General features: G+C 64.2%; 2 protein-coding genes across 5 annotated transcripts in view; both read right to left on the bottom strand.

Moving 5' to 3' along the window:
• Positions 1–14,277, bottom strand: part of UNKL (unk like zinc finger) — a 29,680-nt gene extending 15,403 nt beyond the window's left edge. For 3 of the 4 annotated variants that reach the window (XM_077906069.1, XM_077906070.1, XM_077906068.1), the window contains exons 1-8: positions 14,140–14,277; positions 13,418–13,627; positions 7,440–7,616; positions 6,939–7,072; positions 4,945–5,080; positions 4,347–4,464; positions 3,395–3,479; positions 2,870–2,961 (exon numbers count right to left, since the gene is read on the bottom strand). In XM_077906069.1, coding sequence (XP_077762195.1) covers positions 2,870–2,961; positions 3,395–3,479; positions 4,347–4,464; positions 4,945–5,080; positions 6,939–7,072; positions 7,440–7,616; positions 13,418–13,627; positions 14,140–14,216 — 1,029 coding nt within the window. In that variant the 5' untranslated portion in view covers positions 14,217–14,277. The remainder of the gene's footprint in view (positions 1–2,869; positions 2,962–3,394; positions 3,480–4,346; positions 4,465–4,944; positions 5,081–6,938; positions 7,073–7,439; positions 7,617–13,417; positions 13,628–14,139) is intronic. The other variant, XM_077906071.1, reaches the window with a different exon arrangement.
• Positions 14,278–15,461: 1,184 nt separating this feature from the next.
• On the bottom strand, positions 15,462–17,287 carry UQCC4 (ubiquinol-cytochrome c reductase complex assembly factor 4). The gene is made up of 2 exons (XM_077906091.1): positions 17,127–17,287; positions 15,462–17,050 (listed from the first exon to the last, which is right to left on the bottom strand). Exons 1-2 carry the CDS (start codon positions 17,156–17,158, stop codon positions 16,699–16,701), a joined length of 384 nt encoding a protein of 127 aa, XP_077762217.1. The 5' UTR covers positions 17,159–17,287; the 3' UTR covers positions 15,462–16,698.
• Positions 17,288–22,802: the final 5,515 nt, after the last annotated feature.

The following is a 22,802-nucleotide window of genomic DNA, read 5'->3' on the forward strand; positions in this document are numbered from 1 at the left end:
GATCTTAAGAGTGTTGTGATTTTCACTAGTTTTGCAGTAAGTCAATGTGCAGCAGTGGCTCAGAGTATCTTGGCTCTTCTTCTTTCCTTTTTTAGTTTCTGAATTTGGAAAAGAACCTGCAGTGATCACCAGTGCGGAGGAAGACGGCGTCCACGCAGGCGTTGACCGGGCCCTTTTCTACTATAGGACACGTGGCCACGGGCTCAGCCCTGGAGGCCAACATGGTATTTGTGGGCCCCCCGCATCTCTCCTCCAGGAGCGACCTGCCCCCTGCAGGGGGGTGAGGGCCTCCGCGGTCACTGACCTGACCAGGTGGAGTGATACCGGGAAGAAAGCAAGGTTATCCTGAAACCACTCTGCTTGCCTTGGGAACACACGGCTCCCCGTGGGGAACCCCACGGCGCATCCACCGCCCCCCCCGGCCCCCACGGCCCCCTCCCCGGCCCCCCTGCAGGGCCAGCTCCACAGAGACGGCCCCACCTCAGCCCCCACCCCCCGCCTGTCCCCCATGCTTCTGACCGGCCTCTGCTCTCCGCGGGTTCAGCCACCTTCTAGAACAGCTCACGAGACAGGAAAGCGCTCACTTACGTTCACTGATTCATCATGTAACAAACGATACGGCAAAGAGCACAGAGGGCCGGAGATGTAGCGGGTGAGGTCCAGAGGAGCCCCGGCCCCAGGCGTTACCGGCCCGCACTTGGGGGCTCCTCACAGGGGCTCGCCCTGATAACTCCACGTCCAGCCCCTTCCTGCCCCCGGGCCCCGTGGGCCACGCGGGGCGGCAGACAGTCCCACGCCTCTAACCATGCCTTGACCTTCCCAGTGCCCGGCCCCCATCCAGGGGCCACGAGGAGCCCACCCAGTCACTTCCTCAAAACATGTTTCTATCACCCCCAAAATCACAAGGGCTTCAGGAGCTGTGCCAGGAGCTGGGGTCTGAGACCAACGTGTACGTTTCCCACAGTTTCACACGTCGTCCTGTCGAGGGACAGTAGCACATGTGTGCTCCGGGCGGACGGGGAGCCTGTGGTGGAGACGCCACGTCCCTCCCCCTCTCGTAAACCAGAGATTCCAATCCCAGACGGAGTCCTCGAACCCAGGACCACATCTACACATGACGGGACCCCGGGGGCTCCACCTCGGGTGTGGGCGACACAACGATGGGGTCAGGAGGCAGGGGCGAGTCTAAGGATGACGCAGAGGCCCTCAGTGTACAGACTCCGTTCACGGTGCACAGGAGGGAGCAGGAAACACGCTCACATGGACCGAGATCTGGGGCTTGCTGCTGATCCTTCCAGAGGATGCTGCTTAGGAGGCAGAGGCGGAGCGGCCCCCCGCACGGCACCCATTCGGCACGCCCTCATCCTGACCTGGTACCCTGGGGCGGGCCAGGGGCTACCTACATGGCCGCAACCCCGCCAGGCCCCCACTCCCGGGGCCACTGCAGCAGGAGACCCCAGAGAGGCGAAGCCAGGGCTCTTGGCTATGTCCGTGTGCTCGTCCGGTTGAGACCCAGCAGCCAATGGTGGTGCCGCTGGGGCGCCAGCAAGATGGTCCCTACACGGGGCCCAGAACTCAGACTCAGCCCACAGGACAGCGCTCGCCAGCTCATTTTTAATCTTTAATTAAGATGAAGTGACACAAGGGTAAGCTTTCCGCAGCGAGGGACTCAGCCCGTCGCCAGCTTGTGCAACCACCGGCTCCCCACCCTGCCGGGGGCTCGCCCAGGCCCCAGCACCCACCCCGCACCCTAGAGAGCTGAGTCTCTAAATTGCAGAAGAGTTTTAAAAACACAAGGAACGCCCTTACCAGGCCTCGTCTGCAGGCACGGGCGCCCTGTCCCGGCACCGTCCCCCCAGAGCCTGGGGCTCCCGTGCAGCCGGTCTCACCGGGCGCCACCCCCCAGCACCCGCCTTCAGCCCAGGCTCTCAGGGAGGCCAAGCCAGTGGCCCTCGGACCACCACCTGAGCCCACAGCTGCCGCGGTCCCCCGGGAGCCACCAAGAGGAGGCAGGGAGGGCCTGGCGAGGCTGCTGGCCAACCGGTGGTGGGAAACTCCTCCACTCAGTCTCCCCAGGGGATGCCTGGATGGGCGCGAAGGGGGCTCAAGGGCGTGGGGCCTGGGCCACGCAGGGGGCTGGGGGGTGCCCGTGTGCTATCAGCACGGGGCGAGGGGAATCAGGTGGGGCACCCGTGCGTCACACCCAGGACTGCGGGGACTCGACCCTCCGGTCTTCAGGCTCCACCACTTGGGCTCGGACGCAAGTGCCCACGCACAGGGGCCGCAGCGCGCTGACCTACCTGGAGCGCAGCCACGGCCGCCCCCCGCGCAAGACAAACAGCGACCTGACTCCTCGCAAGGAAATCCCACCCAGGTTCCTCTCGTCTTTCCTAACTTCTCTTGTTAAAAAAAGCACAAGGCAGGTACCAACGCCCGAGCCGCCTGCCCTCCTGCGCCAACAGCGAGAGCAGACACGCAGCCCTTCCCCCCCCCCGGCAAGGCCCGGGGGCAGGGGCGCCATCCGCCCACCGAAGCGAGCGCCCAAACCTGAGCCCCCAGCCCCCACCGCGGGGCCCATGCCCCGGCCTCTATGGAGGGACCTGCCCACCCCCGCCCGTGAGGCGTCCGCCCGGGACTCGGGCCCTTCTGGAGGCTCAGCCTGATGAATGTTTCCTGAATGGCCGGAGCGTGCGTGTCTGGCAAGTGGCACAGCTGGGTCGGCCCATCGAGGCTGAAGCCGGCCAGGCTGTGACAGAAGGAGCCACCCACCCCACGGGGGGACCCCGCTAGCACGTCGCCCAGAGATCGCCTCTGTCTGCGTCCCCAGGCGCCCCCCCGCACGGCCCTCCTCGGGGTGCTGTCCACTTACGTGTGCGGCCTGGCTGCTGCTGGCCGTGGAGCTGCTGGCAGCGGCAGAGGCCAGGTCACGGCAGGCCCAGCCGTTGGCCATCCCGAAGCTCTCTGTCAAGAAAGGGAGGCTGTGGGCTTTGCACGACCGCTGGCTGGAAACAGACCACGTGCAGGGTGGCCTGGCTCCAGGAGCCCCCACGCCAGGGCGGAGGCCTGGTGACAACAGTCTTCCCCAGCGACCAGGGACGGGACGGCACTGAGCCCTGGGAGAGCGTGAGCTCGGTTCTCGACGACTCGAGAGCCAGAAAAGCACAGGAAATTTCAACAAGACTAGCCCCCGCCCCTCCATGGCTAAAACACAAATGAGTTTGCAACCCTCCTGCTGAACCAGAAGCCACGCCCTACGGGGTGGGGGGCCTCCGGCTGGGGCAGCCCGGAGCCAGGGGACCATACGGGGCAGGTCGGGGAGCAGCTGGCCCCCTCTCGCTCCAGACGGGCGGGGAGCCTGGCAGGGGCCGCGAGCTGTCAGGCGTCGGGCACTTACTCTCCACGTGTGCGAAAGCGCAGAACGGACCGCGCGGGCAGTAACCGGTTTGGCGCATGTCATTGCACTTTGTAGACTTGTAGATCTAGGAAGCGTACGTACAACAGTGAGATAAATAAAATTTAAAAATGAAACGGGCGCCTAAGCAGCTCAGTTAAGCATCTGACTCTTGGTTTCGGCGCAGGTCACGAGTTCAGCGTCCCAAGGTCGAGCCCTGCAACAGGCTCCCCGCTCAGCACGGGGTCTGCTTGGGGTCCTCTCCCTCCGCCCCTCCCCTGCTCTAAAAAAGTACGAGAATAAAAATTAGATAAAATGAGGGAGCTGGTTGTTCTAAAGCTTGGGGTCCTGAAGGGGTCACTGAGGCAGGACCACAACCTGGAGCCCAGGGCTCCTGAGTCGCCCGGCGGCCCTGCTGCTTTGTTTCCAACACGAATCCAAGGGCCTGGTTTGCTCAGCAGACGTTAGCTGACCCCACCTGCGCCTTCCCAAGGAGGGCCTGGCCCTGAGCAGCTCCGGAGGGGCAGCCTCTGGGCCCCAGGATGCCTGCCTGGGAAGTGACTGTTTACCCGGCTTGGACCACACGGGGTAGTAAATGCGATCTGTGGTGGGGGCCGGGCCACCCGCCGTCAGCTCAGCCCCCGGAGGGCCGGCAACCAAGGGCGGCTTGTCCACATGACCCCGAATAAAGCCCAAGGGCCCGGGGGCTCCCCTGCTTGGAGCCACATGGCCGCGGGCGGTGCCCATATGCCTCCCTGGGGACAGAGCTGGGCACGGGTGCCCAGTCTCCCAGGGACCCCACCCCACGCAGGACCCCGCCCTCCGCTGACCTCCGCCCTACCTGGGCACACAGCCCTGCCAAGCTCTGAGTCCTTCTAGCAAATCATGGGACCTGCGGGTGGCCCCAGGGACCCCCGGGCACACCAAGGAGACCCGCGCTGGCCCAGGCTCGTACCTCGGGGTGGAACTGCTGCTCCGCGCGCGAGTGGCAGTACTGGCAGCTGTCCCCGCTGTCACACCTCGCGGGCTCGCCCCACTCGTCGCCGTGCTTCACGCTGGGACACGGGGTGGACCTGGGGGCACAGGGACGGGCCTGTCTTCATCTTTACAAAACAAAGAGTGAGGCTGAGCCAGAGCTGCCCACGCCAACGTGTGGGGAGGCAGGCGGGCCTCCTGCGGCCTGGAGGACACAGGCCGGGCCCACCCCGCGCGGAGCACCCCCCTCTGCTCCCAGGGGTACGGCCACACTGGATCTGAGCCCTCGGTGGGAAGCCAGCCCAAATCCTCGTTGCTCAGGGCCTGCTGGCGGTGCTGCTGTAACGGCTTCAGTTTCACAGGGGAAACCACCCGCAGTGGGAAACGGGACAACGGTGACGACGGGGCACATCCGCTCTCCCTTTGGTACCTGGTGAATTCCTCCCACCCTCCCGAGCCGACCTCCGGGACGCAGCCCTTGGAGGCTACGGATCTGCGCCCCCTTGGCCCTCAATGACCGGCGGAGAGAACTCGCCCCGTGGGGTCTGGGTGGGGGGTGCGGGCTCCGCGGGGCTCACCTGTACTGGAACCTCCTAGGGTTGCGCCGCCTGTCCCGGCTGTTGTGGTAGTGTGGACACGCGTAGCCCTGGCGACACAGGCGCGGGGGCTTCGGGCACTGCTCCGTCTTGTAGCTGCCCAGCACGAAGTTGGCATCTGAAACACGGGGTCCGCATGGGAAGGCGGCTGTGTGAGGTGGCGAGCTCACCGCGGCCCGGCTCGCGCCACCCAGAGGAAGTGCCCGCGGCCACAATCAGGAGCGGGGCGCCCACACCCGCTATGGCCTGGGGAGCCCTGAGGACCGCAGGGCTCGCTCAGACATCAGCAGACCAGGCGATGCCTCCGTGGGGCGAGGAGGACGCGGGGGTGCGGGAGCTGCTGGATGCCGGGGCTTCACACCTGCTCACGGGAAGGCCTCACGACACCAAACATATCAAGAAGCCCTGACACACACACTTTAAAATGGTGCATTTTAACTCTGACGTAGATGATGGGGCTTTGGGCAATGAGGGCATGTCATGTCGGCTGGGGACAGATGTCCTGCTGTGCTGGGGACCTGTGCACACGGAACTCCCTGCACCTTCCCATCAGTGGAACCTAAAACTGCCTCCAAAATAGGTCTACTTTTTATTTATTTACTTTTTTTAAAAAAAGATTTTATTTATTCACAAGACGCACAGAGACACAGGCAGAGAGAGAAGCAGGCTCCATGCAGGGAGCCCCACATGGGACTCGACCCCGGGTCTCCAGGATCACACCCTGGACCAAAGGTGGCGCTAACCCGCTGGGCCGCCCAGGCGTCCCTAGATCTATTTTTTTAATGGTTAATTTCACATTCTCTGCAACTTCTATCAAAGCAAAAAACAAACAAAAAACCACCGGGGTTGTTTAAAAGCAAGAAACGATGAGAGGAGATTCCTAAAGATTGTGCTACTCTGGGGCTGGCTAACAACCGCCCCCCACCCCTGCCGCCCCCGCTGCCCCGCCCGGGAGCCTCAGCGGCCCTCTCCAACTCCAGCCACGCCAGTTCAATTTGAAATGCGTCACCCGGGACAAGAGAGGGAAACCGCAGGGCAGGGCAGGGGCGGAGGGGATTGGGGAACAAAAAAAGGCCCATTTTAAGAAAATAGAAATCATAGAACACGGTTTCCCGAGTGTCAACCACGTGCCTCATGCGGATACAGGGTCTGCGGAGCTCCGCGAAGGCCGCAGAGCCGCTCGCAGCAACCAGGAGACACAGGCTCCCTGGCGCAGGCGACGCTGCTGTCGCAGCCGCGGCTCTGGCCCTGTGGGCGGCGCGTCTGCGCTCTGCACACACCCGAGCATCCTAGGGTGAGAAGGGACAGGCACGCCACGATGCCCGGGAGGAGCCCGGCACCCGCGCTGGCCTGAAGCAGCCCGTCTGAGGAGCTACGCCCTGGTGTTTCCAGCCGCGTGATAATGTGGAGAAGGCACAGCCACCATAGCAGCGCCAAGGGCCCGCAGTCACCAGCAGCTGGGGCGGCAGCGCGAGCCGGAGGTCGCTGTTCGGGCGGGCGCGACAGGCGTGCCCAAGGGAAACTGCGGTCGCCACCTGGTGACAGCATATGGACCTCGGGTCCTTGGTTGTAACATGTGTCAAGTGGGTGCAAACGGGGCGGGGGGGAGCCCTGTGCTACGGCAGCCTTCCCTAAACCTAAGCCCCCAAAACGAAACCTGCCAATTAGAAAGCCAAGGTCCACGTGAGCCCAGCTCTGCACGAGAAGGCCCGGAAGGCGCTCTGCCCGCTGCGCCACCCCTCCCCGGGCGGCAGCTGACTCCACCAGCATGAAGGGCAGGGCAACCGTGCGGACCAGACGCCTGGGCGCAGATCCCACCCGGCCGCCACTCCCCGAGGGCCCGGGGTGATGTACCCCACTGGGGACTCAGTTTCCCCATCCAGTCTACAAGGGAAGGCAGCGAGGCCCACCGTGCGGCCACTCTCCAAACAGACGAATGCCTCCCTGCCCACCATCCGCAGCAGCCTTGGGGTTACCTTGCCACCGGGGGTCCTCGCCCAGAATCTTCTCGATCATGGCCTGGCTGGCCAGGACCCCAGGCTGCAGATCTGGGACGCCATCCCCGCCGCACAGCTGGCCGTTATGCAGGGCTTCGTGGGCCTGCAGCTCCCTGCAACCAGAGCACACAGCGGGGGGTGGGGGGGGTCAGCTGGCCTCCCCAAGGGGAGGGAACCGCGCAAGGCTGACATGCCGCGGACCGCCCGAGAGGCACAGGGCCAGTGGCCCTGGGGCGCATCCCCGACCCAGGACTACAGTCTGCGCCCTGGATCCACTGCCGTCGGAGCTGTTTAGGGAGGACTCGCCGCCCCCCCCCCGCCCGAGGGCACCTGGCGCTCAGCCCCACGAGCTCCCGGAGCAATGAGGCCAAGGGAAGGACACCTTCTCGTCAGGGACGAGCTCAAGGCCGAAGACGGAGCGGCTTCAGGCAACGGTGCCTGCAGCCCCAGGGGATGGCCGGCGCCCCCTGCCCCACACACCTGATGTCGCACACGGGCGGCCGCAGGTCCAGCGGGCCGTGGGCAAAGGCGCAGTGCAGCCCGTTCTTCACGCAGTGGCCCCGGGCGTCTGTCTCATGGATGCATGTGCCTGTCTTGTAGTAGCGCAGGTGATACTTGCGCTCGGTGTCCCCCGTCGTCCGGTGCAGGTACGGACACCTGGGAGGCAGACGGGCAGACACGGACCACCTGAGGCCTCAGGGCAGGGGGACGCCCTCCGCGCCGACCTGCCCCCTCCCCGTCAGAAGCTGGCCAAACGCCTGCTGTCACCGCAGGAGTGCCACCTGGGCAAGACCCCCACTGGACTCGAGGCCTGTTCCCGGGGCACCCTGACCCCCACAGAGCCCTCAACTACACACGGAAGAAAAACACGACCCCAACTTTCCCTGAAAATCTTCCCTAATCGGGCTCTAAACGCGGGAACGCGAAGCTGCCTCTGGATGCAGCCGTGCCCCTCGCTTTCCTGACCAGCGTCATCCGATGAGCGGTTGGCGGTCACCCCGTCCCGCAACAGGGGCTTCTGGGGACCCCCTGAGGGAAGGCGGGGGCCGGCAAGGTGCAGGGGATGCTGGGGGGACCAGGGTGAAGCAGGGGAGGGGCAGAGTCATGGGGGGCACCAGCCCCTCACTCCCAGGGGGGTCCACGGGGCTCCCTGGCAGCACAGGGCTCAGGCGGGGGAGGGGGGGCGGCCGGCACCCGGGGAGCTGGGTTCCAAGCCCACCTGCAGGTCGGTCCCTCCAGACGGGAGCCATAGACACAGAAAGGGGATGTGCACGCAGAGGTGAGAGGGAGCTTGTCCCTGCCTGTCCCCTCCAGCAGCGGCCACTCCCGCCACGCAGCCACGCTCACTCTCAGCCCCTCGCCCCTATGATGAGGAAAGGCAGGCCCAGCCCTCGCAGGGGCAGGGGCGCCACAGACCTTCCCGAGCCCTGGGGTGCGTGCAGGCCGGGGACCTACCCACAAAGGCCAGTGGAGGGGCTTCTGGGAGGATGAGCAGCGCTGGGGCCACATGTGCGCCAGGGAGCAGGTCAGCAATGGAGGGGGTGTCTACAGGGCACCCCCCGGCCTCGGAAAGGAGGAAACCCTGATGTCCTACACCGCAATGCAGCCTAAGGACGCTCGCGCACAGGGAAGCCGCGCACTGACGGACAGACGCTGGACGCGGCCACTCTCGGGGCGGCTGGGGGACAGGGCCCGGGCCGGCGAGTGGAGTGTGGAGCACATAGCGGATGCTGGCTCAGGAGCGGGGATCTGCTCCCTTCAGGCAGGAGCAGGCACACGTCCCAGCGGGCCCTGCTGCCGGTCACAGCGGACACACCGCACCCGGGACCCGGGGGGACAGACAGGACGCCCTCAGATGGCGGGCCCAGGGCACGGCGGGTGCACAGCAGGCGGTCCCCCAGGGACCCACACGACACAGGGCAGGGGAGGACGCAGGGAGGCCCCGCTGCACAGATCGGAAGAGGCGTCACCACGTCACACCTGCAGGTCCAAGATGGGACTGCGTCCCCGGGGAGCAGAGGCAGCAGGTGCGAGCGGCTCCTCCGTGCAGGCGTCCGGGGTCCAGGCCACCTTCCCTGCCCGGCTCAGCTGCGCCCGGATACCCCCACCCCTGCTCTCCCCCTGCCCGGCTCTGCTGCACCCTGACCGCCCCCCTCCTCACTCTCCTCTGCGTGTGCACAACGCCCTGGTCTGTGACTGGGTTTGGGGCAGCCAAGTGGCTGAGGCTGTCATGAAAAGTGGTGCCACGTGGACTGCCTGCCCTGCTTTCACGGAGCCCAGAGCCCAGTCCTACCCCTGAAAGATCTCCCCGGGTGTGACTCGTTCCACCCAGCACCAATCAGGTGAGGCCCTTGGTTCTCAAGCCAGCTGCCACGGTTGGTGGCCCCATGTAATTAAAATGCGGTTCCATCAAAGGCCTCATGTAGGGGCACATGCTCTGGAAACCATGAACCGGGCTGGGGCTGTAGGGATGAACAGACCAGAGGCTCAACACTGCCCCCACACCTCCAGGGGACCCGAGCTTGTCCCCCTCCCTCTGGCAACCCTTGCCTGAAACAAGAGTAGAACCGCCAAGGTGGGTCGGCCAAGCAAGGCAGAGGGGCCACCAAGCTTACACCCACTGGGTGTTAGCACCGGCCCAGAGCACAAGGGGTGTGCATCAAGAGCCCGGAAACGGTGATCCAGGTCCACGTGGGCGCCTCGGATCCCACCTGCAGGAGGATCCCAGCTCACGCTGCTGCTGGTGCTCTGGGGCCACCATGGCGGGGCAGTGCTGCTGGGCTTTAAGGGACACTCAAGGGCAACCCGACTCCCTGCCGGCACCCAAGGGGCTCACACAGAGGTGAGGGACACCAGAACACAGCACAAAAATAACTGGGGTGCAAAATGGAACAGGTCAGGCTGCCCGGCGGTCACGGAACACGGGTGATGACAAATCCGAACGAAGAGAAGGCCCGTGGGCAAAGACAACGGGGGGCAGGAGCCAGGGGGTGGGCAGCTGGGGCTTCTGGGGAGAATGCTGACCGTGCCCATCCCCTCAGCCTTGCACCCCATCTCTGGGCCCCCAAGCCAGGGCAGTGACCTAACAGGGACCCTCAGGGCCAGCAGCAGGCCCATGTCCTTCCTCTGTGCCCACAAAGCTGCCACCGCCCTGGAAGACCGAGGCTCCACTGGCCTGGGGGGGCTGTGCCGGGGGCTTCCTCCAGTCACCTCCTCCACCCCTGCGCCTCCACTCTCCAGGGCTCTCCCACCACAATCCCCTCCAGCTGGCTAACACATCACCCCCACCTTCGGCTGCCGACTATTCGGCTGACGCTCAGGACCTGCCCTTGGCCTTCGCCTCAGCCCAAAAGCCTGAGCAGAGTTCTCCTGTAAGACCAGCTACCCTGCGGCGAAACACGCCCAAAGCCGAGGGCCACGGACCACGCACACAAGGGCGCCTTTCCACACAAGCGTCAGCCTGGAGGCAGGGGTGGCGCGGGAGACTGTGCCCAGCGAGCAGCCTGGCCCAGGGCCTGTGTCCCCGGATACCCCAGGGGCAGGGAGGAGGGGGCTGTGGGGAGAGCCAGGCCCGCCAGGAGAGCCCTGCAAGGACAGGGCCACGGGCAGGGGTCGGGCCCGCGTCCTCCCAGGCCAGGAGATCTGTAACTGGGTCTGGAGGACCATTGGCCAGGGACGGGGTGCAGGAGGAGGTCGGCGGAGGTCACCACCTTGTACCTTAAATGGCTGGGGGGGGCTTGTTCTCCCTGCAGACCCCTGGGCAGCCCCACGCTCTTTACCCTCGGAGCCCACCTCTGCGAAGGCACCTGACCCTCCCCGGGGCGCACGCGTGATCTCGGGCAGCCGGAGGGCCAAGCACACCCCGGTTCCAGGTGCGACCACCGGCACTAGCCCTGGGGGGGAGCTGGGGTCGTCGGCACCCAGTGGCTGTCCCCGAGCAGCTTCCAGCACGGAGCCACATCCCAGAGGATGAAAACCCACCGCAGAGGAGTCGCCTTCCCTGAAGCCGGGCCAAGGAGTACCTGAGATGGGTCCCACAGGTGGGAAGGCCCGCAGCCGCAGCCCCAACTCGCAGCGGAAGCCCGCATCGCGGGCCCTGGAAGGGGCAGGTCCACCAGAGCAGGTCAGGGAGGCGCCTGGGAGCCAGGGCCAGCCTGGCCAAAGGGGGCATGCCCAACAAGAAAAGGGGGTGATGGTAGGGGCGCCCCTGCGGAGGGGAGATGACAACGGGAGGTCAAGGTGACACTGGGAGCGCCACGGGGGTGAGGGGGGCCCTGGAGGGAGGGGTGATGGTGAGAGGGAAGGGGTGACAGCGAGGGGAGGCAACTGGCAGCCTAGTGAAGGTGGAGCTGGTAGGGGCCCCAAACCTCCTGGGGGCATCCTGTCCCACCCCACAGCTCAGCCTGCACGGAGAACAATGCTGGATGCTGTATCACGGACGACGCTGGAGGGTTTTGCTCTCTTGTACTGTTCGTGTCTTAAAACAACAGTTGGTAAGACATGTGCCCCAAGCGGAACTTTTGAGAATCCACAGACGGAAACAAGGGGAAGGTTCTGTCCTGGCTCTGAAAGGGAGCATCTACTTACAAATTCCCCGACGATACTGCATGATCAGAATAGGTAGACTGATGGGTCAAACTTGGGGCCACCCCACGGCAGGGGATGAGAAAGTCCCTCTCCCATGGAGCTGAGCAGCAGCGACTAAGGACAGATCCAGAGGGGAGGCATCGCCCTGCCAGGCACTTCCTAAAGGGCTGAGGCTCAGGACAACTGGCAAAGTCTACTCACACTCGCGTGCCTGCCCACAGGACGCACCCGCAAAACGTCTACCAAGCACCGCACTTCCACTCATTCTGATTCTGTGATGGCCTCCGCGTCACTTAGACCACAGGTTACTGTCTCTGTAACAAACAACCGTATTATTCAATTACTGAGCCCGGCTGAAACGACCATGCAGGTGGGTGTCGGCTGCAGATGCTTCATCCTGTGAGGACTGGATGCTGCCTGATGTCCAGCAAAGGGGCCGAGTCAATACCAGGACATCCAGACTCTGGAGCCCTGAATAGCTATCCAGACACGCTTTGTGCACATGCATGAAAAGCATCAGTGAATACTGCCAGTCGGTCCCTTGTACTGGGCTCGGGGATGGGGTCAGACATGCCGGTGGCTAAATCCCCACACAAGGGTCAAGCAGCAGTGGCCCCCCCCATCAGTGACTTGGGACCCAAGGCTCGGGGGGTGACTGATGCCAGGCTTCAGCGAGGCAAACACATCTCTTGTGAGGACATGTTTTCAAAAAACATCAGCTCGGGAAGCAATGAAACAACATCCTTTTAAAACTTTACAGAAGCGGAGGCGTGGGTGGCACAGTCACTAAGCGTCTGCCTTCGGCTCAGGTCACGATCCCGGGGTCCTGGGATCGAGGCCCGCATCGGGCTCCCTGCTTCTCCCTCTGCTGCTCCCCCTCTTTCTCTCTTCCTCTCTCTCTCTCTGTCAAATAAATAAAATTTTAAAACTTCAAAGAAGCATAACACGGTCTTAACGGAGGAGGAGCTGGGCACGTTACTTCAGCAGGCTTCAGGCTGCCTTGACGATGAGCCCATTTAGCTATCCGGTATGGAACCAGAAATCGCTCAGGAAGCGCATACAGTTCATGACACCATCAGGGATGAAAAGGTTACTGCCCGGCCCGAGCAAGTCTGGAAAACAAAGGGCCAGGGACACCACTCTGCTCTCCGTTCAGCAGGGGACAGCAGCCCTGGATGGGGAGCATTCCTGGAGCGCCAGCTCCTGCTGCAGGCTGCGGGGGGAGCCTCACAGACGCCCCACACCAGCGCCGGGTCTGAACAGAAGGGCACCAGCTGCTTCTGAGCCCCGGAGCCTGGTGTGGCTACCCCACGGCCGCGCACAGCCGAGCTCGGCCGTGAACAGCCCAGGAGAGAAGAGCGACAGCTCGGGCCACCGAATCCTGCACGCTCGGGAGCACACACTGACTGCGCTTGCCTGTTTCCCAGTTTCCATGTTGCTAAATAAATACATCTGTTCGTAACACCACGGAGAAACTTGTAAGAAAAAACCCAACCAAAACAGAACCTCGGTTTCTTAGGCTCGAAGAGCGCTCAGGAAATGGCAGCCCGCAAAGGAGACAACTGTCCCAACCATCTTTAAGAGGTTAGATACGCAACCCGCAGGAAAGATGACGATCGCGACACGACTGGCGCGGTGTGAGCGAGCATTCCAGCACATTCGTGGGTCGGAAAACAGCCGACCAGCCGAAAGCTGCGCCTCACCGGGGTGGGTTCCGAGGCGGAGAACGCGGGGAATGGGGAACTGGGTGGAACGTGGGCGGGGCAGCGGCTGTGCACCCTGCAAGGGGGCCCCAGACTGCAGGCCGAGGCAGCCACAGCCTGCCCCCCACCGGCGGCCGCGGCAGGCTGCGGAGCGCGGCGCTCACTCACTCGTCGCCGTCGGGGCACACGCCGCTGGCCTCGTCGTACTTGGAGCAGTACACGTCCGGGCTGTAGTTGAACGTGCCGTCCCGCCTGCGAAGCGGTCTGCGCCGGCGCTGATTTAGGAAATGCCAATGGAAACAGGTAAATGGCCTGTGCTGGGCGCACTTGTGCTGCACAAACAGGGCGCACTGCTCTGTCCTAAACTCCTTTAGATACCTAAAAAGACAAACAGCGTTGCGGGTCGCTTCCTCCGCCACCGCCGCCGGCGGGCGGCCTCGGGGACTCGAGGGCGGGGACCGGACCCCGCAAGCCGGGTGCCCCAACCTCAGGAGCGGCCGCCCCTCTGCAGGCGGGTGACCCCAAACGGCCGCCCCCGTCCCGGAGCGTTCCTCGGGGCGCAGGCAGCCAGCCACCCCGGCCCGAGGTGCGACCCCTCCTCGACTCACGGGCGCCCCCACCCCGCCCCCGGGCCCCGGCGCCGCAAAGCGACCCAGGCCCGCCGCGACCCAGGGAGGCAGCCCGAGTCCAGGCGGCCGCGCTCCCCCCGCCCCCGCCCCCCAAGGTGCGACCCCGCGGTGCCGTCTCCCGCCCCGGGACAGGCGCCCCTCCGAGGCCGGGCGGGGGGCGGGGGCGGGGGCGGCGCGGGGCCCCAGGCCCAGGGGCGCGGGGCGCCGGCCGGGAGGCGCAGGGGCCGCCCCCGCCCCGCCGCGGCCCGCGCGGCCACTGACCTGTAGTGGGTCGGCTTCTCCGTCTGCGGGGGGGACCCGCTCAGCGCCGCCGCCGCCGCTTTCGAAACCGACGGCATTTTCAGTCAAAACAATGCAGCGCGCATGCGCCAGGCGGGCCCGCCCCCGCCCCTCCGGATCTCCCCCCGCGCCGAGCCCCCCGCGCCCCCGCCCCGCCCCGCCCCGCCCCGCCGACCCCACACCGACCCGGCTACGGTCCGGCTGCGCGGGGACACGCCCCCAGCTCCGCGCCCCGCCCCCGGGGCACGACCCGCGCCCTGCGCCCCCCGCCGGCCCTCCCCCCGCACTCCCTCGGCTCCGGCTAGCCCTGTGGCGCCCTGCGGCAGGTCCCCCGCGCGGGCATCTCGCGCCCCGAGCCCGGCTGGGAGCGGGGGCCGCAGGGGCTGGACGCGGCTGCCTGGGGCCGCATGTGCGAGACGCGGGCCACAGCCGAGGGCCACCCTGCTGTCCTCGGAGGGGTGCGAACGGGGCCCCAAATTAGATCGTGGTCTCGGCTGCCCCAAGTGAGCGTACGAAACTTGTTTTTCATTGTACACTTTAAGTGAGAGACGGAACAGCATGTGGATTATGGATCAATAAGGCGGACTCTTACAAAAAAAAAAAAAACCGCGAGCGGCTGAGGGTCCAGGTGGCGTCAGCGGGAGGGTGGGGGGCTCGCAGGGGAGCAAGCCCCAGCTGCAGGGTCCTGGCTCAACGGACCCGTGGGGGGGCAGGACGTGCACTGCAGGAGGGAGAACCTGGGCCCAGGACACAGTTTGGTGAATATGTGGCAGGAGACATTTTTGAAAATGTTCAACCTGGCTCGCAATTAAAAATTTTCTTAAAAAGCAAATTAAAATAAGTTAGAGCCCATGGAGTGGGCAGACAGGTTCCGAGCAGAAACCCCCAATGCTGGTGACCCCGAAGACCGCGTGGCTGAGCAAGATGAGCACAGTACAAAAACAGAGGAAAGACAGAAAGGATTTAGTGACACGTCCACTTGCTGTGCTGCTGCCCCTTGGCGGGGCCGGCTCACTGTGGCCAGCTGGCCTCAGTCTTCCTCTGCCTCCTCTGGCTGGTGACAAGGCCCACCCACGTCTGAAGCCACACGTCCCAAACCACATAATCCCAACTACAGCACCAAAAGCAGTACTACCCACCCCAGTGCTTTGAAAAGCTGTGTATTTATAAGCACAAAAACAATCGGGAAAAGTCAACAACAGTTTCCACGTGTTTTTCTCTAGGTGGCGGGATTATTACGGTTTCCGATTCTCTTCCTTCTGCTTATCACAGTGTCTAACTTTTCCAAATAAACCACATGGCTGTTGTCCTATGAGAATTTTAATTAAAACAAAAATGATTTTTATTAGGTCTGACCTTTTTTTATTCTCTGCAGGAACCAGAGAGAGAAAAATCAGGGTTCAGGTTTCAATGACTGTTGCTCAAACAGAACAGTTCCCCATCAAACAGATAACCACATGTTCACATAGAGAAGGGACAGCTTGGATATTTGTTCCTGCCAGGAAAACAATGCAGCCTGAGCTACGTCAGGTCAATCTTTCCACACCTTGGTCTGTCTTTCAGTAAGGGACATACTTGTATGGATCCCACTTCCCTGCCAAGCATGGTTTATGAGGTGGGAGGGATGCGGAGACCCCCGGGAAGCCAGCACACTGCCAGGGAGCCAGCAGCTTCACACACCTGAAGAAAAGAACTCTCCAGGTGACTTTGGCACCAGAGACGTGCAGACAAGAAACCTTCCACGAGAGGCCTAAGCAAATACAAGCTTCCTTGTGTGCATTTTGCATTTAATTCACAATTGCAGTTTCTTACTAAGCAGTCCTTGAGAGTGTGATCATTTAGATGCCTAAAAACACTCCCTGCAGTTTCTCAAAAGACATACTTCTCAGTCTCAACTCTACTCAGAAAACTGTTACCTTGCTAAAAATAAAAAAAAATCTGTAGAGCTGAGAAAGTTCAACATTTCTGGCACTGTTTGTAAATCCCACAAAAATCGCTTCTCGGCCTTTTGGCTAAGATCAGGTGTAAATCCCACAAATACCACGGAGACTTCTTTGCTCGGTTCCTACTTAATCTGGGGAAAAAAAAAAAAAAACGAAGGAACTGAAAACGACTCAAACAGCCTCCCTTTTTGGTTTTTTGGTGTGTGTATGTTTTTCTTTTTAATAAGATGCAAAAAGGAGGGAGGGGAAGAGGACTGGCTTAATGCCACGTGACCAAATCAAAAGTGTCAGGTTGTTAGTCCGTGAAAGTGACATCCAATCTACGCACTCCGGTAGGCCGCGAGCTGTGAGGCCGGCCCGCGACGGTCTCGGAAGGCGGGTGACGCACCACCTGGCTCCCCAGTGTCACCCGGCTGGCCCTGGAAACGGGATGCTGTTGCAGCGGGGCGCGCCGCAGACCCGGCAGCACACGAGGCGGGTAAAACCTCCACTGCGGATCTGAAAAGGACCCGTCCTTCGGCCGCGGGCGCCGGGCGGCGCTCGGGTGCTCCACGCCGGGGCGCTCGGTCCGCGCGGGGCGGCCTCCGCGAGCACCCCGCTAGCTGCGCGCCCGCTCCCCGGCCGCAGCTCCGGGCTCCCGCGCGCTGTCCGCGGGCTCCGCCGCCTCCTCGCCCAGCACCCGTCTCAACCACCGGTCGGTGCCGGTCTCCTGCCGCAGGAAGCACCAGACCACCAAGGCCATGAGGGTCAGGCTGAAGGGCAGCACCCGCCACCAGGGCCGCTGCTGCCCCTGCCCCAGGGAGTGCTGCACCGACCAGCGCGCTGGGTGCGCCCTACTGGACGAGAACTGGATGGGGCGGTCAGCCTCGTCCTCCTCGTCGCCCTCGGTGGCGCGCGGCGACCGCGGGGTTCGGGAAGCCCAGCGCACGAACCTCGCCGCCCGGACGGCCCTGGAACAGAGACAGCCGTGAGCGCGCCCGCCGCCCGCCCCCGCCCTCGGCGCCCCCGACGAGCCGCTCCGCTCACCCGGCCGCTGGCGCGCACAGGACGCCGCTCATCGCGACCCGGCCTCCGCACTCCGCGGCGCGGCCCGCTTGCGTCACTTCCGACGCGCGAAACCGGAAACCGGACGCCGTTCGAGGCCTCCGTTCACGACTCCCGAACGTGGGCCCCCTCGCGCGGCGGAAATGACGCGCGCTCTCAGGCGGCCTCTTCCGTCGCAGCCGGCCGTCCCAGGCTGGCCGCTAGGGCATGCCGGGAAATGTAGTTCGCCCGCTGGCCGGTGGGGACGGAGCCTTGCGGTGCCCGGGTGCTGAGTCCGGCTGCAGCGAGGTCGCGGGCGCCACATGCATCCCGGAGCCCCGGGCCGCTGCGGAACGGCGTCCAGGCGCAGTGCTCCACCTCGGGCCGGTCCCGGGCTGCAGCAGGCTCATGCACGGTCCGGGGGGGGCGGGGACCGTGACCGCGGGCTGTCCCGGGGCTCCCGCTCTGCCCCGAGGGGGGCTGCTGGAGCTCTCGTCCTCGGAGCACACCCGCCTTGGCTCTGCTGCGCTTTCCTGGCGGAAGACCCCGCGGGGCGTCCGGGCATCGTCACGGTCGTGCAGGGGGTGCCTCGGTGTCTCCAGCAGATTCGCTGCGTCCGCACGCGGCATCCGTGCCCCTGGAGCTCCCCTTTCCTGCACCTGCGCCCGGGCCCCGCCCCCGCCCGGGGACAGCCCGGACTGTGGGGCCAGGGTGGCGGCTGTAGATGTTCCCAGCTCAGCAACATCTGGGAGGCCCCCGCACGCCGGAACGGCCCCTCCTGCCCGCGGCAGCTCCGCTCCCAGCCCAGGACCGTGTTGGAGCTGCTGTGTCAACAGAGGCACCTGTGTGCCGGGTCCCCCTCCCTGGGCCCCACCCCACCTGTTCCACCCCGGCCGCGCAGCCTTGCCAGAGAGAGCAGCCCACGATAAGAAGAAAATCGAGAGTTTGATCCGGATCCGAGTTAGGAGAGCTGCCGGGAAGCGGACCTTCTGGGGGGAGGAAGTGCGCTGCACAGTGAACTGTCTGCACGAGTCTTGTGCAGGTTTAGATCTTGTAAAAGCTCCGAAGGTTGCAGGTTAGGGTATAGGCGAGAGCTGTGGTGTTAACACTGAGGAATGCGGCCCCTCGGTCACAGAGCACACGTGTGACGCAGGTGTGGGCAGGCGTCCTGACTGGGGAGGCCTCTAAGGTAGCTCCCCGCGCGCATCAGGTCTTTATAGAGATATTCTATATTGATGATATTCTCTCCTTGGCCTCAGCCTCGGAAGCCCACCTGCAATCACCGCCGAGCCAAGTGGTGCTCGGGAAAGCCGGGCACCCTGCAGGGGAGACTCCTGCTGTGGCAGGAAGGGCCAGCGCGGAAATCAGCACTCAGAGGTTCTGGTGGAGCTGCCCGCTGAGGCCGCAGCGGCCGCCTGGAGGATGCTGGAGGGCACACGGGGTGGGGGGAGGGAAGGATGGGTGACAAGACCTGGGACAAGTGACCTAGCCTCTTGAGCCTGCGCATCCGCAGGTGTGGCTGGCCTGCCGGGTGCTCCCCTGGCATGCTGGTCCCTGTACCATGGGGGATGGGACGGCCTGGAGGCGGCGGAGGCCCCCCCCCCCCCCCGACTGCCGCGGGCCCTCGGGGCACCCTGGCTAGGGTCTGGGAGTAGTGGGGCATGCTCACAGTCCAGAGCAAGCAAATCTGGGGGCACCCACAGGGCCGTGGGTCAAGCTCTTGGTGAGCAGGGAATGCACCTGAGATTCCCTCTCCCCGTCCCTCTGCCCCCCTTGCCGCGCATGTGCGCATGTGCACTCTCTCAAGTACATGAATCTTAACAAGGGGCACCCTGGGGGGAATCAGGTGGTGATCCCGGGGTCCTGGGATGGACTCCCCAGTGGGCTCCCTGCTCCATGGGGAGCCTGCCACCCCCCCCCCCATTCCCTCTGCTGCTCCCCCTGCCTGTGGTCTCTTTGTCAAATAAATAAAAAATAAATCTAAAATCTTAAAAAAAAAAAAAAAAAAAAGCAAATCCATGTGTCCAAATGACCCCTCCTCTGTCCCCAGTTGCTGCTGCCCCTTGGCCTCAGCGGTGGGTGAAAGCACTATGCGAGAGACAGGTCCTGTAGCATCTTTCTTTTTTTTTTAAAGATTTTATTTACCTGAAACAGAGCGCGAGGAGGGGGTGGGGGATAGAGTCCATGCTGGGCTGGGGCTGGCCGCGGGCCCTCCTGTGGGATGGAAGCGACCTGCGAGGACAGCAGTGCACCGAGCCGCCGCGGGGCCACGGAGGCTCGCGACAGAGCCGACTGTTCTGTAGCCGCCTCTGAACCCACAGGGTGCGGACAAGCCCAGACTCCAGATGCACCCAGCAGCTCCCCCTGTGCCAGCCGATGGGAGGGACGCTGGCCCCCCCACACTAGGCTGGAGCCTCCTTCCGGGTGGGACGCGGGACGCGGCAGGCTGCTGTACCGGGCTGAGCTCTGTGCCCCCAAATTCACGCTCACTTGGAGCCTCAGCACATGACTTTATTTGGAAATAGGGTCTCTGCAGGGGAAGGTCAAAGGAGGTCCCCGGGGCCAGGCAGGCCCAGATCCAGGGACTGCTGTCCTCCAAAGAGGACACGTTGGGGAGGCCACGGCCGGCAGGTGGAGACATGCCGGGGAGCAGCTGGGATTGCCAGCCACCCCAAGGCGGGCAGAAAGGCCTGGAAGGGAGCCTCCCTGGGCCTGCGGAGGGCGGCCTGCCCACACCCTCACCTCGGACCTGGCCCCCGATGGAGCAGCGCTTCCCACTGTGGGAAATGCCCGGTGCTGGTGCTCCGTGGCGGCGGCCCGGGACTCGGGTGCAGGCAGCAAGCAGCCCAGGCCAGAGCCCCTCAGCCGACACCCTGCTCCTTTTTTTTTTTTTTAATTTTTTATTTATTTATGATAGTCACAGAGAGAGAAAGAGAGGCAGAGACACAGGCAGAGGGAGAAGCAGGCTCCATGCACCGGGAGCCCGACGTGGGATTCGATCCCGGGTCTCCAGGATCGTGCCCTGGGCCAAAGGCAGGCGCCAAACCGCTGCGCCACCCAGGGATCCCCGACACCCTGCTCCTGAGGCGCCCCCGGCAGGTGCTGGGTGACAGGTGCCCCCGGCCACCAGCACCACCCACAGCCTGCACCCCCCCCCCCAGAGCCGAGCCAACACCTCAACCTTCATTATCTCAAAGCACACAGACGAACCTCTCTGGGGTCTAATGCCTCGCTGACGGAGGGGGAGGGCCCAGCCCTGGTGTGCCCAGTGCCAGGACTGGTTGGCGGTAGTGCCACCTGAGAGCTGACATATTGGGGCTATTGATTTTCCCCCAGGAAGATCAATATGGGGGCGTGGGGTCGGGCAGGTCCAGGCCTTAGGAAGAACAGAGTGTTTTCCCCGGGGACCGAGGCCTGACAACAGGGCTGGGGGGGGGAGCCCCAGAGGGCTTGGCACCGCCCACAGCGGAGCTGGCCGGGAGCAGGTGCTGGGGCCTGTGTGGGGCGCAGCCCGGCAGCCCAAGGGCCTCAGTCTCCCCAGCCCCACTGCAGGGGTCCCAGCAGGCCGCAGGAGGCTCGGGACGCCTGCGTCCCTTGGCCTGGCCCCGGCCCCCAGCACCCAGCTGGACCTGTAAGGGCAGTGATTCTGGGAAAGTGCGTCTCTCCAGGAACCCAGGGTCCCCTCAGGCCGTCATACCCCAACCAAGCCCCGTCAGTGACAAAAGCCAGAGTTCAGCCTCCACCTGCTGGACTCCTTCCTGGGCTCACCTTGAATGTGGCTCGGGCTCGGGAGGGGCCAGGGTGGGGACGATTCACTGACGCCCCAGCTGAGACCTCACATCTGCTGCTTCGATCCCTCTCATGCCCGTCTCCCTCCTTTACTCCCTCAGGCTGTGCTTTGTGGCCAATCACTGACAGCTGGGACTAGTGCAGTAGCACCCTGCCTGGTCTCCAGGCTCAGGCCTCCTTCGTCCAGATACCCACCCCGCACTGTGCTGCCCACGTTCCTCTTCCTAAACCTTTATCTGCTCTGGTGTGTCCCCTACTCTAAAATTCTCTGTCCCAGGGACGCCTGGGTGGCTCAGCAGTTGAACATCTGTCTTCAGCTCAGGGTGTGACCCCGGGGTCCTGGGATCGAGTCCCAAGTCGGCCTCCTGCATGGAGCCTGCTTCTCGCTCTGCTTGTGTCTTTGCCTCTCTCTGTGTGTCTCTCATGAATGAATAAATAAAATCTTTAAAACAAAACAAGATTTCCTTGTCCTAGGCTGGGGTTTCCTACTTGGTCTCTGGTCAGGCAGAAAAAAGCACCAAGATTGTGCCCGCAGGATCGGACCGGGCCTGGCTCCCTGAGGCCAGTCTTCCCGTGGCTGCGCCAGGGCAGGTCCCCTTGCTCCACCGACCGCGGGCCTGCGGCAGAGGCCAGAATAGAGGCGGCCTGGGGGCACGGGGGACACGGGCCCTTGGGAAGGGTGAGCCCTCTCGGGGACAGCCTCATCCTCACCCGGAGATTCGCCTGAGCCCCAGGGGCACAGGTGCATGGCCGGGCTGCCCGGGCTCCCGCGGCTGCAGGAAGGGCCAACCCACAGCCCCTTGCACGGCCACCTGGCCCCACGTTGCAGTGGACGCTTGGCACTGGGGGTGTCCAGCGGCTGCTGAGCCCAGGCGGAGGGCTTGGACCAGCCCTGGCGTGCCACACAGCCCCCAGCTGCCGTGCCCGGGCCTGCGGTGGCGATAGCGGCCTTTGCTGCACGAAGTGGCATGTCCACCGTCCCTGGAGACTGGAGCGAGGACATGTGCGGGGCACCAGGCGCAGGGGTGCCAGCTCCTGGTGGGCTGGGCCGTTCCCTGCGCACCAGCAGACCAGCCAAGCACAGGAGGAAGCGCCTCCACCGGTCCCACAGGAGGGGACGTTCTCCAGGGCAGGGCCGCTTCTCACCTTAGAGCCCCCGCGCTGTCCAGCCGGGCAGGGCCTCCGCGAGGGCTGGAGCCCCCACCCAGATGGTGCCCCGGGGTCCCTGCGGCCTTCCCTGGGCAGCCGAGCCAATGGCACCAGCACCCAAGGGCCCACCCCCACCTGGCCCGGCCCTTCCAGAGGAGCAGCAAGGGTGCTGTGGCCGCTCCCTGAGGTCCTGGGCTGTCCCCACAGGGCTGACGCGGGGCTGAGCTGGGTCAGAGGGGAACAACACCCCATGGCCAGCGCCACAGTATCGTCGAGCCCTGCGTCTCAGGGCAGAACTGAGGTGGCCCCGAGGTCAGGTTCTGGGCCCCAAGGTGCACACATGGCTCGGACCCTGGGGTGGATGACTGGAGTCCCGGCCTCACCCCGGGACGTGGGGAAGGAGCCGTGATGACCAGCGGGCCGTGACCCACAGGCCGCAGCGAGGCACAGTGAGCCACACAACCCCGGGGTCTCCCTGTGTGGGCCCTGCGCCAGGTAGACCACCGGGTGTCAGACCCCAATAGCTTCAAGGACCCACCGCGGCAAGTCACCAGTCTGGCCCAGGTGGGTCCCTTGCCTGGGGGTAGACGCTCCTCTTCCCTGTCACGTCCCCAAAGCTGGGCATCCCGACTCTGAGCTCCTACACTGGGCCCTCCAAGCACCCCGTGTGTATCAGGGTGTCACCAGGTGGGAGGGAAGCTGTCTCCTGTCTGAAGGGCCCAGGCAGGGCTGGGGGGGCAG

This window comes from Canis aureus, chromosome 8 (assembly GCF_053574225.1).
Source record: "Canis aureus isolate CA01 chromosome 8, VMU_Caureus_v.1.0, whole genome shotgun sequence".
Lineage (NCBI taxonomy): Eukaryota > Metazoa > Chordata > Mammalia > Carnivora > Canidae > Canis > Canis aureus.

Excerpts from the sequence above, each read along its gene's own strand:
- UQCC4 (XM_077906091.1), bottom strand. The coding sequence starts at position 17,158 with ATGAGCGGCGTCCTGTGCGCGCCAGCGGCCGG. Across the intron at positions 17,051-17,126 it reads CTGTGCGCGCCAGCGGCCGG|GGCCGTCCGGGCGGCGAGGT; the intron begins GTGAGCGGAGCG and ends TCTCTGTTCCAG.